We start from the raw sequence: 19,901 nt of genomic DNA on the forward strand, positions 1-19,901 counted from the left end.
GGACACGGGTTCGAGCCCTGGCCCGGGAAGATCCCACATGCCGCGGAGCAACTAAGCCCGTGCGCCACAACTACTGAGCCTGTGCTCTAGAGCCCGTGAGCCACAACTACTGAGCCTGCGCACCTAGAGCCCGTGCTCCACAAGAAAAGCCACCACAGTAAGAAGCCCGCGCACCGCAACGAAGAACAGCCCTCGCTCGCCACAACTAGAGAAAGCCCACGCACAGCAACGAAGACCCAACGCAGCCAAAAATAAATAATAAATTAATTAATTTTTTTAAAAAGATACATGGCTAACAGAAACGTATTCATTTAATTCAGTTGACAGAGATTTCCTGAATGCCCACTATGTGCGTGGTATTATTCTAGGCACCCAGAGCAGAGCAATGAACAAAACACATAAGACTCGCTGCCCTCGTGGAACCTACATTTGGGTACGGGAGACAGACGATCAAAGACGAAAGTAGAATACATTCTCTGTCAGATGGGATAAGGACTATGAAGAGAAATAAAGCCCTGTAGGGGTCACAGCATGAAGAGAAATAAAGCCATGTAGGGGTCACAGCAGGGTGCTCCACAGGGAGTGAGTACACTGTTAACACAGGATGGCTCAGGGATGCCTCACCAAGGAGGTGACAACTGGACAAAGATCTGAAGGAGGTGGGGGAGCAAAGCCCTGAGGATCCCTGGGGGGGCTGGTCCAGGCAGAGGGGGCAGGGAAGCTGGTGCGGCTGCAGGAGGATGAACAAAGCAGAGCTCTGGAGGGGAGGAGCAGAGTGGAGCTGACCGGCAGACCCTTAAACAGGACTTCAACCCACAGGCATCGGAGGCAACGTAAAGACAGGGAACCAAGAGCGGTGAGGCTAGAACGGCTGGTTTCCAGCTACGATGCCACTGAAAGCCCCTGCGAGGTTGCTAAAATGGCCAGATTGTGGTCCATAGCCATAAGTGGCCAGTCTACACTCTGGATCTTATCCAACCCCTCAGGCTGTAGGTGAGGACCTGCACCCTGGCCAGGGAAAGGCCTTGCCCACGGGGCTCACAGAAAGGTGGCAACAGAGTTAGAAATTGCAGTCAGCTGTACCTGGGGTGGCCTTCAGGGCCTCACAGCACAGGCCGGCTTCCTCTTTCCCAGGACGGCCCTTCAGAAGGCATCCAGTCTTCACAGACTTAGAGAACAGACTTATGGTTGCCAAGGGGGAGGGATGGAGGGGGAGTTTGCGGTCAGCAGAAGCAAAGTATTACATATAGAATGGATAAACAAGGACCTACTGTCTAGCGCAGGGAACTATATTCAATATCCTGTGATAAACCATAATGGAAAAAAAATATGAAAAAGAATGTGTATGTATGTGTATAAGTGAATCACTTTGCTGTACAGCAGAAACTAACACAACATCGTGAATCGACTCTACTCCAATAAAGAAAAAGAAGGCAGCAAGTCTTCTCCGGTGCGCAGGTCCGGTTCCCTCAAGGGTCCGTTTCGAGACGGCACGGCCGCCCTCTGGGTCCCCCTGCCCTGAAACCAGCTCGTCACTGCCACAAAGGGTGCCCTGCTTGCGGAAGGGCACCAGACTTACATCGCCCTCCTTCTAAACGACTCTGTTCCCCATGGCCCCACCACGTTTCGTGACCCAGAGAAAGTTTTCCTCACGCTTCTAGGTCTGAGGCAGACTTTGGGCAGCCCCAAAGCTACTTCAGACTTGCTCAGGAAGTCGTTGTGGTATAAGCAACAAAGAAGCGAGTAATTAAAGTGGCAGGCCCAGCCGGAGGCTCCCCGGGCTGCGCTGCAGGGAGAAGAGGAAAGTCTGACAGGAAGTGCCTTTCCCTGCGGGCTGAGGCGTCCTGCACCGCTTGCCCACCACCACCCCCCCCACCCACCCACCCCCCTCCACCCCCCTCCACCCCCCCCCCCAAGAGAGCTACGCCAGTGTGGTGTGTTTACTACTCTAGTTCGAGGGCAGCATTTCTTAAAGTGAGTCCCGTGAAACAGCCCTGCCTCAGAATGTGAATAAGGATTCCTCAGAAAGGGGTTCTGTGATAAGTTACATTTGAGAAATACTGGGTGAAACTAAGTTAAACTTTTTTTTTTTTCTTCAACTTCAGCACTTACCAGAGCTTTTGATGTGCTGCTATGCACTGGACCCGCCGAGAGGAGAGGTACTAGTGACATATGTTATTAGTCCCAGGGACTATGACTCTGCAGACGCCATCTCAGTCCCCGTCCAACCCTATGACGTCTGTACAGTCATTTATCCCCATTTTCTAAACAGAGAGTCAGCGGTACGGAGAAGCGAGGCTGCTCACCCAGAGCCTCTGTTAGGAGTCAGGAGGGGGTTAGGCAGTCCGAGATGTTACCTTGACCAGAGAACTCGGAGAAGCCCAGTGAGCCCTCCTGAGGAGGCTTCTGAGACATCTAGGCACCCCAGCAGTCACGGCGGGTGGGAAAGTCAAGTACCACCTTGTTATCAGCTGGGCTGCGATGCAGGACTCCCTGGCAAACCAGGCTGGAGAACGTGGCTGAGGCCCAAAGTCTCAGCAGGACCTCACTCTCCTCCCGCACAGGTAAGCCTGAGGGGTGCGGGAGAGAGAGGGCAACGGTGCTCCCCACCCCGCCCTGCTGAGGCAGCCCTGTTCCCACCACGTCTCCTGTCTCAGGAGCCAGCAGAAAACTCCAGAGAGAAGGGAAGGCACACTCATGCATGAGACCTCTTACGCAGTGACCGTGCCCACTAGTAAACAGGGTCCTCAGGCCAGTCTACATCACTGTCCTCTGGAGAGGAATCGGGGAACGGAGAGAGGCCCCCTCACCACAGCCAATTCCACATCCACACTAAACCAGCCCTCAGGTCCCTTCATCCCTGGAGTACGCAGAGGCCGTGGGACTAACTGTGGGTACAGCTGCCGCCTTTCCCATTAAGGATTTCAGGAACTGGCAAACCAGTTAAAACAGCATCAATGAGTTTAGGGGGTCCCTTGCTTCTGCTTTCTCCCGATACTGAGCCTGATGGGGTAGGGGCAGAGAAGAGGCCACCCCCAGGATCCCCACCCCTTCTCCACTGCACCCCAGGTTCCAGAATGTATGTACATCCTGCTGCAGGACCCCTCCTACCAGACACATGTCTGCCTCACTGAGGGATGATTAAACATTGGTTATAGACGAGCTTCCTGATTTGGGTTCTAACTGAGCGAAATTATAAAGTTCCAAAACCCAGCCTTAAAAGCCTTCTCTGTTTATAAAACTGCTATGAGACAACAGTGGAGAATATTAATGACCCCCCACGGTAGTGAGTAAGAGCACAAAAAGCACAGAACAAAGAAGCCCACACTGGATATAGCTTTTACTACATTTGTCAAATTTCACCCAAGGAAAAAAGAAAAACAGGAGATGGAATTTTAAAGGCTTTCTGCAAAAGACTGCACACTGATTCAGTGTTTCAAAGCAGAAATGAATGAATGAGAGCTGCCCGTGTGGATTTTCCCATTTTGGTTTTATCTCCAGCCTGCAGGCTTCCTAGCCCTGACTCCATTCTTTCTCACGTGGGCCTGTAAACCTGGGCTGAGATGCACCCGTGCACGAATTACCTGAGATTCACACCAGCTTTTTCCATCCAGCGCCGCCAACCCAAAGTAGGTCCAAGAATGTCCTCACAAGAGTCCAATCGTCTGCCTCTGGCCTCAGGACACCAAGGCCCCAGGGACAGATCGCTGAAAGAAGGGTGCTCAGGGGTGATGGTACCCATGATGCCAGGAGAAAGGGTGCTGGGAGCAGGACTGAGCCACCCTCTACTCATCACCAGTTGCCTTTTCATTCTGTTCTACAACAGCAAGTATCACACGTGTCTTCAAGAATGTGACTCTGGGGCAGAGGACACTCAGGGCCCAAGTCCTACACTTTCAGGGAGTTTACAACATTTTGCATTTGCCTGATTTTTTTTTTTTTTTTTTTTTTTTTTTTTGCGGTACACAGGCCTCTCACTATTGTGGCCTCTCCCGTTGCGGAGCACAGGCTCCGGACCCGCAGGCTCAGCGGCCATGGCTCACGGGCCCAGACGCTCCGCAGCATGTGGGATCTTCCGGGACCGGGGCACGAACCCGTGTCCCCTGCCTCAGCAGGCGGACTCTCAACCGCTGCGCCACCAGGGAAGCCCCTGCCTGATCTTTTTACTCACAAATCTCCTTAGGAAGCATGAGCAGGATGGGGCTGACCGTGTTGGTAATAATAATGTGCTATGATTGCACAGATTTCAAGTACTCTGATTCTGGGAGCTGGTCTTGGGAGGTGGGGGGGGAGAAGCATTTTAAGCTGCATTACTCTATTTCCGGCTCACAGTAACCCTGAGGGGAAGGCAGGTCAGGGATGGCAATCCTCACCTGGGAGACAAGAGGTCACATGACTTGCCCAGGATCATCCAGAAAATCTCCTTCTCCCGTATCAGAGGCTCTTTCCAAAAGGCAAAAGTGGGTGGCCTAAGTCTGAGAATAACGCCAGCCCCACACCCTTCAGTGCTGTGTTTGGAGGCCCGTCTCATACTGCCACAATTACTGGGCACTCACCACGTGCCAGGCACAGTACTGAGGGCTATCGGAGGTATCATCTCATTAATTCTCGGAATGCCCTGACCACAGGCCAAGTCAGGAGAGGCTGCGACACTCGAACCCACCCCTCCTCTGTGTAGACACAGGATTGTACAGAACTTCAGTCCTCAACTGCAGGCCGGGAAACCAACAGAAACACAAGGCGCCTGGAAACATGACCCTATAACGGGCACAAACCAGAGCGGGCAGCTGCCCAGGCTCCACTGGGGCCCAAGGTCTATAAACGCCCATCTCCCATGGAGCCGGTTTCTATACCCCTAGCTCAACAGACACCAGGGTAAAAATGGTCAGGTGCCCAGGCTAGCCGACAGAAGCCAAGTAGATACACAGCTAAAGCCGAGCTCTACGGCCCAGGCCTGGGTTCCAGGGCCCAGGAGCCAGACTCATGGGGTCTAGGAAGGAAAGTACTAGAAGAGGAGAGGAGGCTCTCCTCGACCTTTCCAGGACTGAGACCTCATCAAGGTCTAATCAGGCAGTTGGCCTCCTTCCTCCCAACCTCCTTCTGCCTAGACTCAGGGGTTTCTCAAGACATGCCTGAGCCTATCTCCAAAAGACCCCAGGAGAGCACCAGGCTCCAAAATCCTTTTTTCCTCCTTCCTTCCACCTTTCCCTCAACCTCATTTGTCATATTCATCCCATTCCCTTGGGTTATCTATCTCCATTCAGTGTCAGAGGAAAGCAATCAGACTGGAGGCTAATTCACACCAAGTTCAGTTAGCACTTGACTGACTGCGCAAGAGGTTCCATGGCAGAAATATCTGCCTTGGTTTTACGGGGGTTTATGAGCTCAGAGTGGAAGACTGTCTGCTCTGCCTACTCTCATAAACTCTTCACTTCCTTTTGTTCCTGACCCACAGAGTTGCTAAAAGCTGAAATTAGTTCGTAACTGTTCCCACAGCAGCCAGTGTAACACCATCTGCAGCCCCTCTCATGGAAAGAGGGAGGCAGTGCAAAAGCTGGGATGCCTGTCAGGTCTCACCCGGCACTGCAGTTCCCCTTCTGGATGTGACATGCTTGGTACACACGTGCACATGCACATACACACACACTCCAGATTAGCTGCTGCTTGAGGCCAGGGAGTCCACCTGTGGGTCTCTCACAGCCTGTCCAGCCAATGGACACCCAGAAAAGATATGCAGCTGGACACCAACAGCTCCCCCGGTAATCCACTCCCAGCCTCAGACCCATCGTAAAGCATGGATCTGGTCAAGTTCCTCCCTGCCGGAATGTTCACAAAGGCTCTGTCCCCTGTGTTCAGAGCAAGCCCCCCGTCTGGCATCCAAGCCCCCATACACATGCAAACCCCCTTCGCCCATCTCTTCCATCACTGCTTCCCAGCACGTGCCCTAATGTGTTTGTCAAAAGAGGTGGTGTGCTGTCTCCCAACACTCGCCACACGCTTCCCCCCTGCCCGCACTGCTCACTACCTGTTTCCGCCATGACATCTTACCCACCCTTCAAAGGCTACCTCAAGCACCACCTTCCCCTATGAAGTCCTCCTACTTCCTGCCAAATGCCTGGGACTCATCCTCTCCCGAATGCTCAGCACGGTGTGGATCTCCCTGGTGGTCTTCATGACGTCCTGCCTAGTTGTTGGACCATGCCACCCATCCCACCACCAGGAGCCCACCAAGCGGCAACCCAGCAAACATCTCTGGGACACCCGGAGTGCCCAGCACCATGTCGTGCAAACATCAGACCCTTGGCAAAGGATGTCTACTGGCGAAGGGTTGACCACAGGACAGGAGAGCCTTCCAAGAAAGTCTCCCGGGGCCTGTGGCCAACCCTACCCACTGCTGACTGTCTGGGCACCTGCCTTCCCTGCCCAGGGGATCCCCACCTCAACCATGGACCAGGCATCATGGCTCAATCTGGGTAAGGGCTGTTTTTACGGTCCGTGTCTCTAAGCCGGGGCCAATAGCTCCTTGGAGCCGTGTGACAAGGAGAGGGAAGCTGCTCTTTGCACCCTCCAGCTCCAGTTGGGAAAAAAATATTTTCTTTTCCATTGCGTAACGCTTCCAGTGGCGACAAACCCAACACCACTGACAGGAGATAAAAGCCCTGTGGGTGTGAGTGAGGAGAGCGAGAGGCTGTGTGTCTGTGTATGTAGGGTACGTGGGCAGGCAAGTGTGAGCGGCAGGGCCAGCCAGCCACACGTGGCTCCTCCGACAAGCAATGGAAGAAAAACAAGGTCTGACTAAAATCAGAGCCAGTGCGTTCCACCAGCAAGGCCCCTTCATTTGTCTCTGAGGATGTGGTCTGAGCCGAAGGGGACAGTCGGGGCAAAACACAAGGGGTTAACCATCGCCCACCCAGCCCAGCCAGGCCCCCTCCGCAGGGCTGCAGCAAGGGGCCCAGAAGAGGAGAGGAGGCCACGCTTTGGAAGCCTCAAGGGGCTGCGCGGGTATGAGAGGCTGGCATGCAGGTCTCGCTGTCAGAACGAGCGCGGTTGGCCAAGGCCTCAGGAACCTGCGGGGAGGCCCAGCTCACCCTAGAACTCGGCGAAGTGGCCTGCCCTCAGCTCCTAGCTTCCTCTCCTGTCACGTGGGGACAGCAACTGAAGCTCGAATACAGCTGCCTCAGGTCCCCCTGAGAGGCCAGACAACAACGGGCTTAGCAAACTGTACAGAACCTGGCACGTGCAGGCTGAGACAGTGGGGCTGGGGCAGTTGACACAGGCTGGCTCTGTAAGGCTCACCTTTGGCCCACGAATTCCACCTGAGGGGAGCTAGCCTAAGGAAATAACCCTAAGTAAAGAAAAGAATCTTTATGCATGAGGGAATTCATCACAGTGTAATTGATGATTGTAGGAAAAAACAGAAAGCATCTAGGTAGCTGAGAACACAGAAATGATAAGATGAACTAAGGTTCATCTATTCAATGGAATCGGTCCAAAAATTTTCAAACACTGTGATTACACAGAAAACGGTGATGAGTGACATCAACTGAAAAAGTCATAATACAGATCTACTCGTACTACTTCTTTCATTTTTGAGCTTAAGCTGAAATGAAGGTTCGATTTCATAGGCTGATATATAGAAAAGACTCACTCAAAATGCTTTAAATATGTAGTATAACTCCTACTTTGCTTAAATTTTCAAAAAGCTACGTGCTGGGAAGATATTAGAAGATAATCAGAATTAACAGTAATGATATTTATGTAGTAATAAAGGGATAACTTTTTTCTATTTTAATGTAGTTTTCAGATTTTTTTTTTATGAATGACTGTTACTTTAAAAATAGAAAAATAAGTAAACGTACTGTAACGGCAGTTTGAGTACAGAAGGGTAACACTTATGCTTCAGAAAGGGGAGGGGAAAAGAGGCTTCAATGCACGGATGGAAACAACCTGGAGTTTGGGGGCAAACACCTGACAGGACCTCCTGAGACATGACTCAGGGGAACACAAGCTTTTCTGACCCAGCTCTCCCGGGCAAGACCAAGGGTTTATGATCCACCCACATCCCATTCTCACTTTCCCAGAGGAAAAAGAACACTGTAAAAGAAACAAAATAAACCAAAATAGCAAGAATGCAGCAATTACACAAGAACAAAACAATCAACAAAGCACAAAACAGGGGCTGCCCTGGTGGCCCAGTGGTTAAGAATCCGCCTGCCAATTCAGGGGACACGGGTTTGAGCCCTGATCCGGGAAGATCCCACATGCCGTGAGGCAATTAAGCCCATGTGCCACAACTACTGAGCCTGCGCTCTAGCGCCCACAAGCCACAACTATTGAGCCTGTGCTCTAGAGCCCGCGAGCCACAACTACTGAGGCTGCATGCTACAACTGCTGAAGCCCGTGCGCCTGGAGCCCATGCTCTACAACAAGAGCAGCCACTGCAATGAGAAGCCCGCGCACCGCAACAAAGAGTAGCCCCTGCTCGCCACAACTAGAGAAAGCCTGCACGCAGCAACGAAGACCCAACACAGCCAAAAATAAAAACAAATAAATTAATTTAGAAAAAAAAGCACAAAACAACAGCCATTTCTATGATTGAAAACAATGAATACAAAAAAGGCAGCAATAAAGAGCCATGACACACTCAAGACAGCACTAATGGTGCTGGAAAACAAAGCATCCTTCCGAAAATTGCAAGAATTCCAAAAGATCTGCCTGGTAGGAGCTCTGCAACACTGCCAAGTGCTGTGCAGCAGCCAGACTGCTCGGTGGAAACACCCAGACTCCGAGGGGAACTCCAGGACTGTGCGTTTTATTTGATGATTATCAAACTTTAGTTAACTCCTAATAACGTGCTTCTAAGGAAGTGGACTTTGAGTGGATGTAAAAATGAACCTCTGGCAGTGAATCATTTGCTAAAGAACCCAAGAAAAGAGTCCGTGTTTGGGTCGGCACATCTCGCACAGCTCCTTCCCCACCCCCTGACATCGGGCCCTCAGAGCCCACAGATCACCTGGAGGGACACCTGTGATCTGATCTACTGCATGGACAACAAAGCTCCAGGCAAAGCCTCTTCTCCGCAGACATGGCCCCAGGGGCAAGGCCAGGCTCTGGGGCAGGGCAGAGTGAGCGAGGCAGAGGGGCAGCAAGCTGGGTCCCTAACTCTTGTCATCTGCACTTACAGTTCACAGCCTGGTCCATGCCAGGGCTGTGAGGCAGCAGTATCTTCTCTGTCCTGACAGCCCTCTCCCTCTGGGTGCCCCAAAGCAAAACCTGGCCTAGAGTTTAGCACATGATGGGCAGAGACCTACCAGCTGATGAGGAAAGGAGGGAGAAAGAGGGAAAGGAAGGTCAGGCACGCCTCCTCCCAGATCTCCCAGTCCTTTGCCAGTTCTTCTGTCACAGAGCTACATTCAAGGCCAATTGTGCATGCAGGACAACAGGACTGGGCAGCCCCTAAGGCCCATCTAGTCAAGACGTTTCAAAGTGCAAGTTTAACCACCAAACCTTTTGCCCAAATAGAACCCTGCTCCCAAGCCTGATCTACAGAGCGATCAAGATGGACTTCTAGGAGTGATGTGGGGATGGGAGAGAGAGGCAGGGAAAGGGTAGACCCCTCTTCCTTCTCTCCCCAGAACTACAGAGTCCCATAGGAGATTCCCGTAACCCTGGACTCTTCACTAGTTCAGACTCCTCATTTCTAGGTGGGGAAACTGAGGCCTCAGCAAAGACACACAGGGGTTAGAGGGAGAGCTGGGACCAGCACCCACGTCTGTCTTCTCCCCTGGAATCCAGGAGAGGAGGAGCCACACCTTCCTCTAGTCTGAGAGGCCCACGGCACCTGCACAGGGCCTGCCCAGAGAGATCACACCTGCCCACCTGAGGGGAGAGAAATAACTGCTCATCACTCAACTCCTCGGTCAGCTCTCATGTGTAACCTCCAGGGCTGTGGCAGAGGCGGGGAGACTTGGGGAGCTGACCGAGCTGCACCTGGTCTCCTCACAGAATCACAAACGCCAGCTCTCCTCCCCGTGTCCTTTAGGTGAGTTTGTCCCCCATCTCCTTCAGACCTGAGCTCACTGAAGCTCCCTGAGCTCTTGCCTTACAGCTAAGAGAACAATCAGAGGCCTCTGTGATGCAGGAACTTGCCCTACAGAGACAAAGTCCCAGCCAAAACGGTGGGCTAGATCTTCCTGTGCTCTGACAACCTGCCAACAGGAGCCCAGCCTCATCCTCTGACTCCTGGGTTCCTGCTTCACCAGGAATTCAAATGGTGGTGCTCCTGACTCCTCTCCCACCCTGGGCTGCTGGGCTTGAGCAGCGGGCCTCCACCAAGCGGCCGGGCTGGCCCCTCAGTTGTCAGGTCCCGCCTGGTCTGGGAACCTCAGAAAACTCAACTAGTCACAGTTTGGATAGCTGCTACCCCCAGACCCCAGAACTCCCCTCGTCACCCCTAAAATGCTCAGCTCATGGTTCACCGCAGCCAGAAATGGGGGCTGGGGGCAATACCCAGCGCTCCAGAATCAATCATGGGCAATTCGGAGGAAATGAACCCAGAAGTCTGGAACACCCCATGAATAAGACCCTCACCCCCTTCAAGTCTTCTAATCCTAGGATAACCTGCCAGCACTTCCACACAAGGCCAACCTACCACAGATCAGACAATCACATCTCTTCTGCCCTGGAGGGACTAAAGCCCAGAAAATACTTTAACCATGCATCAGCGTTTCAGAAAAAGTCTTATTACTAAGTCATAATTTGCACCTCTAACACCTATAGATTTGATATTTTAAAGTCAGATGAGTACAGGTTCAAACCAGAAAAAGCAGGATCAACAGACTGGGATGGAGGGTTATCTAGTCCAACCTGCCATTTTACAGATAAGCAAACTGAGTCCCAGAGGGGGGCTGCGTATAAGGAGCAGAATCCGAGCTGGAGCCCAGATGCCCCGATCCAGGGACTCCACACTGCACAACTCACACCGTGAACTTGTGAATGGACTCCAGGAGCTGTGCAGCCCAGGGCCCTGCCCTAGAGTCTCTGTGCAGGAAACTCTGCACATAGAGGGCTTGGCTGGCCCCCTCGCCCTCTCCCTCGTGTTGGAGTGGAGCTCTTCTCTCTGATATGGGACACCAGCAGTATTGAGGCCAGGAAAACAGATGCAAAGTCACACCCCAGGGGCTACTGCCCCGCAGCTCAGGTTACCTTTGGGCATGATCTGATGCATGGCCACTGAAAGGAAGAAGATGGAGTCGCTGTAGTAGGTCCCGGAGCCAGCACTGAAGTGCTTCTGCATGGCCTCCACGACGGGGAAGAGCCTGTCCGTCAGCACACCGACGTCATGGAAGACAACCTGCAGAAGGGCACGGGAAATGGCGGAAGTGAGTACCCTACCCGGGCACCCGGCACGCGCGCCGGTTGAGGAGGGGGCAGACCTCTCCAGGGCCCACGAGCAGGGGGCCCACGAGCATAGGACTTGGAATCCCTAAGAGCTAACAAAACAGGGAGCAGTGGGGAGTCCGCAGAGGCTGGCTATGGGGACGGGGATGCCGAGTGTGAGGGTGTGCAGGCAGGCACGTGGGGTGTAGTGGAAGAGGACTGCGAGCCTGAATGGGGAATGGGAGCAGCTTCTGAACTTCAAACTGGGCCACCCTGGAGGAAGCTCTGTGCCCAGACTGGAAACCAGGTTAAAGCACGCTCCACTGCACGCGAGAGGCGCTCAATAAACGCACCCAGTCTTCAACGCTCACAGACATCTGCTGATGACCTTCCACCTCCCTCTTCCCTGGTGGCTAACAGGACAGGAGGAGCCTGCGAAACGGCCATGAGCTGCTCGGCCGCCACCACCCAGACTCCAGGGCCAAGAACCTGCCTGAACAGGGCGCCGACAGTGAAAGGAGGGGCCGTGCGAGGCCCCATCTGGCTAGCCTACACTCTCAGTGGCACTGCCCGCAGGAGAAAAGACAGGTGTGGGTGGTGCCCGAGAAGTCCCCAAAGCAGTTAGGCTCCATTTTGTCGCTTACCTCTGCCCTTTCCCTCGACTCTGCCCGGGCCAGCCCACGGTGTCACCCACCCAGCCCACAGTCCCAGAGGCGTCAGTGGTCAGACGGTTGGAATAAGCACCTCTGAAGGCCCTGCAGCGGCCAGCTGCCCCGTCTGCTTCTTCCTAGTTTAGGTTCTGCTTTTGGCCAGAAATCTGTTTTTGTCTTAACTCACTTAAGTGTTTGCTTTTTATCCTCAGATCCACTTAAATTTCTAAAACACTTAGAAAAGTGTTTTAGAAAAGTGTTTTAAAAACTTAAAAAAGAAATATTTTAGGGCTTCCCTGGTGGCACAGTGGTTGAGAGTCTGCCTACCGATGCAGGGGACACGGGTTCGTGCCCCGGTCCGGGAAGATCCCACATGCCGCGGAGCGGCTGGGCCCGTGAGCCATGGCCACTGAGCCTGCGCGTCCGGAGCCTGTGCTCCGCAACGGGAGAGGCCACAACAGTGAGAAGCCCGCGTACAGCAAAAAAAAAAAAAAGAAAGAAATCTTTCATATTCTGTTAGTCCTTATCATTCCCTAGCTGGAACTCTTTAAATTTTGTATCTCTTCATAAAAGTCTTTTTACAACTTCTTGACATTTCCCTTCTAATGCACTATTTTCCTTTATCCTTTTACTGACTGCTTTTTTTCTTCTATTTGACTTTTTCCTTTTTTGTAATCTCTCAGCCTGGGATGGGGACTCCAGACCTGTTCTGCTGTTTCTCAACACAGGTACCAAACTATGGCTTTGGCCTCGTACACCCCACACACCTCACACACCTGACATCCTGGCTGCATGGGAATCACAAACCCCACAAGCTTTCCCACCTCCTGCCTTGCCCCCCTCCAAGCCAGACTCTGTTGTGCCCCTTGAGTAATTTTCCAAACGTACAAATTCATTTCTCTCTCTCCTTGGCTTCAAAACTTCATATGGCTCCTCAGTGCCCTGGGTTACAGTCCAAATGCCCCAGCAAGGCCCTGCACTAGTGGCTCTGGCTACCCCTCAACTCTCCCTCCCCTGGGGACTGAGCAGAACTGAACCAGGCAGTCCTTACCCTGCCCACCACACCTTGGTGTCCTTTGTCCTTAAGTGTTGCACCTGCCCTTTGCATTGTCTGGAACTCATTCTCCCAGCCACCAGCTGCCGGGTGAACTCCCATCCAGTCTTCCAGCCTTGGTAGGCACCTACTCCGGCCTCCCCATGGCCTCCCACAATTCATCACGCTGCCCTGCACGCCCTGTGTCATAGGGAGGAAGGCGCCATTTCCTTGTCCGTCTCCTCTGCAGGTCCTGTTTCTGCATCGGTAGGATGGGGCACTCCTGGAGGCCAGGGGCTATGACTGCTCTTTGCCCTGGGCCCAACCCCAAGCCATCAGGACAGGCTCGCTGAATTAAATGAGCTGCATTTTGCACAAGTTACTAGACCTCTCAGAGACTCAATTTCTTCATGGATAACACAGTAATGATGACACCTCCATCCCAGGTGGCTGTTAGGACCACTTGGGACAAGCAGATAAAACACCTAGCCCATAGCCTCTTCAATAAGTGGTGCTGGGAAAACTGGACAGCTACATGTAAAAGGAAGAATGAACACTCCCTAACACCATACACAAAAATAAACTCAAAATGGATTAAAGACCTAAATGTAAGGCCAGACACTATAAAACTATAAAACTCTTAGAGGAAAACATAGGCAGAACACTCTATGACATAAACCATAGCAAGATCCTTTTTGACCCACCTCCTAGAGAAATGGAAATAAAAACAAAAATTAAAAAATGGGACCTAATGAAACTTAAAAAGCTTTTGCACAGCAAAGGAAACCATAAACAAGACGAAAAGACAACCCTCAGAATGGGAGAAAATATCTGCAAACGAAGCAACTGACAGAGGATTAATCTCCAAAATTTACAAGCAGCTCATGCAGCTCAGTATCAAAAAAACAAACAACCCAATCCAAAAATGGGCAGAAGACCTAAATAGACATTTCTCCAAAGAAGATATACAGATTGCCAACAAACACATGAAAGGATGCTCAACATCACTAATCATTACAGAAATGCACATCAAAACTACAGTGAGGTATCACCTCACACTAGTCAGAATGGCCATCATCAAAAACTCTACAAACAATAAATGCTGGAGAGGGTGTGGAGCAAAGGGAACCCTCTTGCACTGTTGGTGGGAATGTAAATTGATACAGCCACTATGGAGAACAGTATGGAGGTTCCTTAAAAAACTAAAAATAGAACCACCATACAACCCAGCAATGCCACTACTGGGCATATACCCTGAGAAAACCATAATTCAAAAAGAGTCATGTACCAAAATGTTCATTGCAGCTCTATTTACAATAGCCAGGACATGGAAGCAACCTAAAAGAGTCCATCGACAGATGAATGGATAAAGAAGATGTGGCACATATATACAATGGAATATTACTCAGCCATAAAAGGAAACGGATTTGAGTTATTTGTAGTGAGGTGGATGGACCTAGAGTCTGTCATACAGAGTGAAGTAAGTCAGAAAGAGAAAAAGAAATACCATATGGTAACACATATATACGGAATCTAATTAAAAGAAAATGTTTCTGAAGAACCTAGGGGCAGGACAGGAATAAAGACACAGACGTAGACAATGGACTTGAGGACATGGGGAGGGGGAAGGGTAAGCTGGGACAAAGTGAGAGAGTGGCATGGACACATACACTACCAAATGTAAAATAGATAGCTAGTGGGAAGCAGCCGCATAGCACAGGGAGATCAGCTCCATGCTCTGTGACCACCTAGAGGGGTGGGATAGGGAGGGTGGGAGGGAGACACAAGAGGGAGGGGATATGAGGGTATATGTATATGTATAGTTGATTCACTTCGTTATAAAGCAGAAACTAACACACCACTGTAAAGAAATTATACTCCAATAAAGACGTTAAAAAAAAAAAAATAGGGGCTTCCCTGGTGGCGCAGTGGTTGAGAGTCTGCCTGCCGATGCAGGGAACATGGGTTTGTGCCCCGGTCTGGGAGGATCCCACATGCCGCGGAGCAGCTGGGCCCGGGAGCCATGGCCACTGAGCCTGCGCGTCTGGATCCTGTGCTCCGCAACGGGAGAGGCCACAATAGTTAGAGGCCTGCGTACCGCAAAAATAAATAAATAAATAAATAGATAGATAGATAGATAGATAAATAGAGATAACCATAAAAAAATTTTTTTAAAAAAAACCTAGCCCAGGGGTTTCCACGCTGCACTTATTCCTAAGTGTTAGTTAGCATCCTGTGCCCACCCTCACCCCCTCCTCGGTCCCCTGAATTCCCTCAGTTCACAGATCAGTCTTCACTCATGAGCCAGCTTTTCCCTCTGAGCCTCATTACACCTCCAACCACTGCTAGAAGCTGGAATTTGACAAGAAGCTGGAAGCTGACAAGAGGGCCTTCAGAAATGGAAGCCTCTGTATTCATTAAAAAGGAAAATATGTACATATGGATATGTACAAACACACACACACATGCACGCACACGCGCGCGCACACATACACACACCCACACACACACTGAGCAGGGCCTGCCACAGCTAAGTTACGAGGGAGAGAGAGAAGCGGCCAGCTTCCTCCCCTACCTGGGCCCCCATCTCACCCCAGAGCTTCACAGGAGACAATTACATCCCATCAGCATTAATAGATTTATGAGGACAAACTGTACTAGGTATGTTGTTCCAAACACTGTACGGCAGAGCCCGCTCCAATGAATATTTCAGAAAATAGATCTACTTAAAGATAAATTAGTATGTTCCATGGAATATACTTTCTGCAGCAAGAAGCAAACCACAGACACTGCAAGTGTGAATCAAAACACCCAGGCCTGCCAGTGTCTAAAACAGGTTTGCAAACTGTGGTCTCCTAAGGGCAGGGATGGAGTCTGGCACTCTCTGAAGCCCCCAGCCCAGCCAGGGGCTGGTGTCTGGCAGGCGGAAGCGAAGCAAGAGTGATGGAAAGAGAGGAAAAAAGAGGGAGGGGGGAGAGAACATGGCACCCCTCCCTCTGCTCCTCCTCCTTTTCAAATCCCTCACTTCAGAGGCTGCAGGAAGAAGTACCACATAACCTAGAAACCCAGGACCACAAGGTGACGCCCATATTGAAGGCAACTGACCAAAGAGAAGAACCAAGACAACAGTTTACACCGAGCATATTTTTTTAGGGATGTAGATTTAAAAGCCAAATCATTACTTGTACCTTTTATTAATAAATTTATACATATTTTAAATTAAAAATCCTATCCGTTATTATTTCCACCCCCCACCCTGCTTACAAACTGACTTTTTTCAAACGCTTCACGTGCCTCCTCAACATGAATGCCTTCGGCAATCCCAGAGTCAAGCTGAGTCATCCAGAGTAGTTTTTCAGCACACGTCATCCTCGGCATCCATTCAAGATGTTTTGGATCCAGCCCCTTATAAATGTTTTTGTGAGCTCTTTAAAACACTTGCTCATATCAATATTCCACATTTATAATTATGAGATCAAAATCCCAGAAACAGTGGCTAAATCTGTGTGAAGTTGCTTTGCCTCCTTCTACCTTTAATGAATGCTGTCAAGTACATCCTAGAAGCGCCCCCATTCAATAATGACTGAGGGGTTTCCCTGGTGGCGCAGTGGTTGAGAGTCCGCCTGCCGATGCAGGGGACATGGGTTCGTGCCCCGGTCCGGGAAGATCCCACATGCCGTGGAGCGGCTGGGTCCGTGAGCCATGGCCGCTGAGCCTGCACATCCGGAGCCTGTGCTCCGCAATGGGAGAGGCCACAACAGTGAGAGGCCCGCGTACCGCAAAAAAGAAAAAAAAAAATGACTGAGGCTGCTTCAGGCTAAGGTGGTCTCAAGCTGTACTCTGTTGTTCGAAATAAAGCATGTAGTTCAGAGAGTGCCGTGTAAAATAAGAGACTGGAAAGACTCATCTCTCTTGCAAAGGACAGTCTGCGGAAGGGCGGAGAGGTGAAGCTTGCCTCACAACCACCACGCACAGCACCTTCTCAACACTTCCTACACGGGAGGCCAGAGCCCCCAGAACGGCAGAGCCTGGTGCCCGGCAGGGGCAGAGGTCTAGGCCCTGGTCTCGTTGGCACAGACAGGCCTAAAGAGCCAGACCACTGCTCTGCTGCACAGCCACTGGGGACATAAGCCATGCCAAGCCGCAGCTGAACGTGGTAGAGAAAACTCATGTAGCACTTGGTGTGCCCACTGGGAATCAGGACACACTGAGCTCTTGGAGCCAAGGAGGGAGGCAGTGGGGCCGGCCCTGCACAAAGGGAGACGCCAGGCTTCCAGGAAACGCCAATGTCTGCCTGAAGAGCAGCAGCTCCTCCAGCGGCAGGCACAGGGCCACGGGGCGGCCACAGCACCTCCCCATGCTCGGATGTCCCTGGAGGAGCTGTTGAAGGACAGAGTGCCAGCGCAGCGCTCTGGGAAGCCTGTTCAAATCGCCGGGGTCCACGCACCGCAGGAACAGCAAATAGGCGTCCGCTTCTCCCGAGGGGCTGCCGGGGCACTCGGCAGGAGGGCTGCATGCCAACATCTGGACTCGGCAGGAAAGTGCCGACGGCAACGTCCTCCAGGGGGTTGGCAAAGTCGCCGCCCACAGGGCTATCACCCTGCTCTGTGGGCACCAGTTTTGGGTGGAATCACACCTGTGCTGGGCAGTCCAGTCGCGGCTGGAGCAGGCAGTTCTGGGTTCAGATGGGAACTCCACCACTTCATCACCTGGCAACCCTGGTCAAAATACCGAAACTACCTCGTCTACAAAATGGGAGAGAATCATGGCGGTGGTCTCACAGGCTTTGGTGAGGAATGTAGGAGGAGCTCAATAAAGGAGAGTTGACACTATCACTCCCTTCCTCCCACTATAGCTAGAATGCCTTTCCCATGCAAGAATACCTAGATTTGATAAAAGAATACACTCTGTAATCAACAACCCAAGATACGATACGGCAATAATCGGAGCTGCCTGGCTCTGCAGCCTTCGGCCGGCGTGGGGTGTCGGGGGGGGTTACCGAGTGGACCCCACCACAGGCCGGTCAGCTCCCACAAGCACATTCCTCGTTTGTGTAATCTGAGTAATCAATTTCAACAACAGTTGGAGGGGAAATGATTTCCTGGGAAAAAAAAATTTGTTTTCTCATTGATGTGCACTATGAATGTGAAGGCATATTTTTACAATGGAAAGAAAAACCTGCTAACAGACTGGCAGTCTTTCCATCCTACAAACATGCCAAAGACATTTATTACACCTCAGGGCTTTGCACCAGCTGTTCCCTCTGTCAGAACACTCTCCCCCAGAATCATCGCATGCCTAGGTCCTTCTAGCTCTTCTGGTGCTGGTTCAAATGTCACCCCCTGAGAGCTTCCCCGACCAAACAAGGAGCTACTCTCCCCAACCCCCAGCCCCCCAACACACAACCAGTCCTGGCTATTCAATTATCAGATTTCTTTTCTCCAGAGCATGTATTACCACCTGACACGTTAATTTTTAAGTATTTAGTCATTTTTTGCTGTCTCTCCTCAGGCCCCAACCAGCCTATGAGGCACCATGAAGGGAGGACCTTGCCTTTCCTGCTCATCGCTATGCACCCAGCTCTTAGCAAACCGCTTCATGCCCTGTAGAAGCTGAGCAACTGCTTGTTGTAGGAAGGAATGAGCAAATGGATGAGCAGAGATAAAGGCATCCAGAGAGGAGGGGTGACAATGACAACCTGCCCCAGGACGCAAAGCGGTGGCCCTGCAGGTCTGGAGAACTTGGAGGCTCCTTCTTAACCCCAGGATCTCTCCCGGGCCTGTCACGTGCTTCCCCACTTCCATCCTGGCTCTTCTCCCAAAGGAGAGGAGTTTCTTCCCCATGGGACTTATTCTAAACCATCAGGAATATGGGTCTTCTTTGCACCTTTAGCCTGCTGGTTAGAATGTCAGGCAGGCCTGGGCTGCAATATCTCACTTTGTCAGAAGGAGAGCTGTTGCCCATTACATTTTGTACCCAACCTGCAAGCTGCTTCAGAATAACTATGCCCTAGCTTTTAATTTTATGTCAGAAATGATATCAAAGGTGTCTCCTTAAATGAATGAACGTCCTGGACAAAGGAGCTATAGAGAGATGACTGAAAGATGGGTAGAGCAACGGAGAGATACACTGATTTCTTTTTTTCAAATCACTACAAAGTCCTAAACACACTATCAGTTATCAGTGGCTGCATGTTGTCCCCCTCCAATAACTTTAGCTCCCTTTGAAAACAAAGATCTCCCAGGATAAGTGAAAAACACCGTAAATTTGTTAGTTTTAAATGAAAAAACCAAAAATTATCATTGATGAGCAGTTTTCATGAGAAAAGAAAATTGTAAATCCCCAGGTTGCCCCCCCACCATGCCACCTGTCCTGTTGCTCATCTTCTGCAAGATGTCCTAGATATAATTCGATTGTGTCAGGCAGAACCGCAAGCAGCTGAAGAGGAAAAAAGAAGCCAGCCCACCTAATTTCCAAAGTAATTTCTAACACCATTCTCATGACCCAGTTTACTAACAGCGCAAAAGCTACCGCCCCTCCCGCTACCCTCACTACAGGGCGTCCTTGTCCAGTTCCTTCCCCGCCGCCACGTCCACCTCACACTTACTGCGCCATCAGCAGTGTCTGGATAACCAGGTGTACAGTTAATGTTCTGGGACCCCTACAAGATTCCCAACATTGCAGCAGAGATGGGCCGCATTCCAGTTCTCCAAAACCTCGGTATGACCGAGGTAGGATAAGACGAGGAAGAAGCAGAACATAAGACGGGAAGCCCTGGCACCCGTAGAGAAGGCCCCCTGGACGGTGGGTGACTGACAACAGAACAACCTCACCAGGGC

The 19,901-nt window shown here is 51.2% G+C and overlaps 1 protein-coding gene across 3 annotated transcripts in view; it reads right to left on the minus strand.

The window, feature by feature from the left end:
- Window positions 1-19,901, minus strand: part of XXYLT1 (xyloside xylosyltransferase 1) — a 191,467-nt gene that overhangs the window by 147,438 nt on the left and 24,128 nt on the right. For all 3 annotated transcript variants that reach the window (XR_013828566.1, XR_013828567.1, XM_079923097.1), the window contains exon 2: window positions 11,206-11,353. Coding sequence is in view for 1 of the 3 variants with exons in the window: in XM_079923097.1 (XP_079779223.1) it covers window positions 11,206-11,353 (148 nt within the window). In the remaining 2 variants the exon portion in view is untranslated. The remainder of the gene's footprint in view (window positions 1-11,205; window positions 11,354-19,901) is intronic.

The sequence above is a fragment of the Stenella coeruleoalba genome, assembly GCF_951394435.1.
Source record: "Stenella coeruleoalba genome assembly, chromosome: 5".
NCBI classification, from domain to species: domain Eukaryota; kingdom Metazoa; phylum Chordata; class Mammalia; order Artiodactyla; family Delphinidae; genus Stenella; species Stenella coeruleoalba.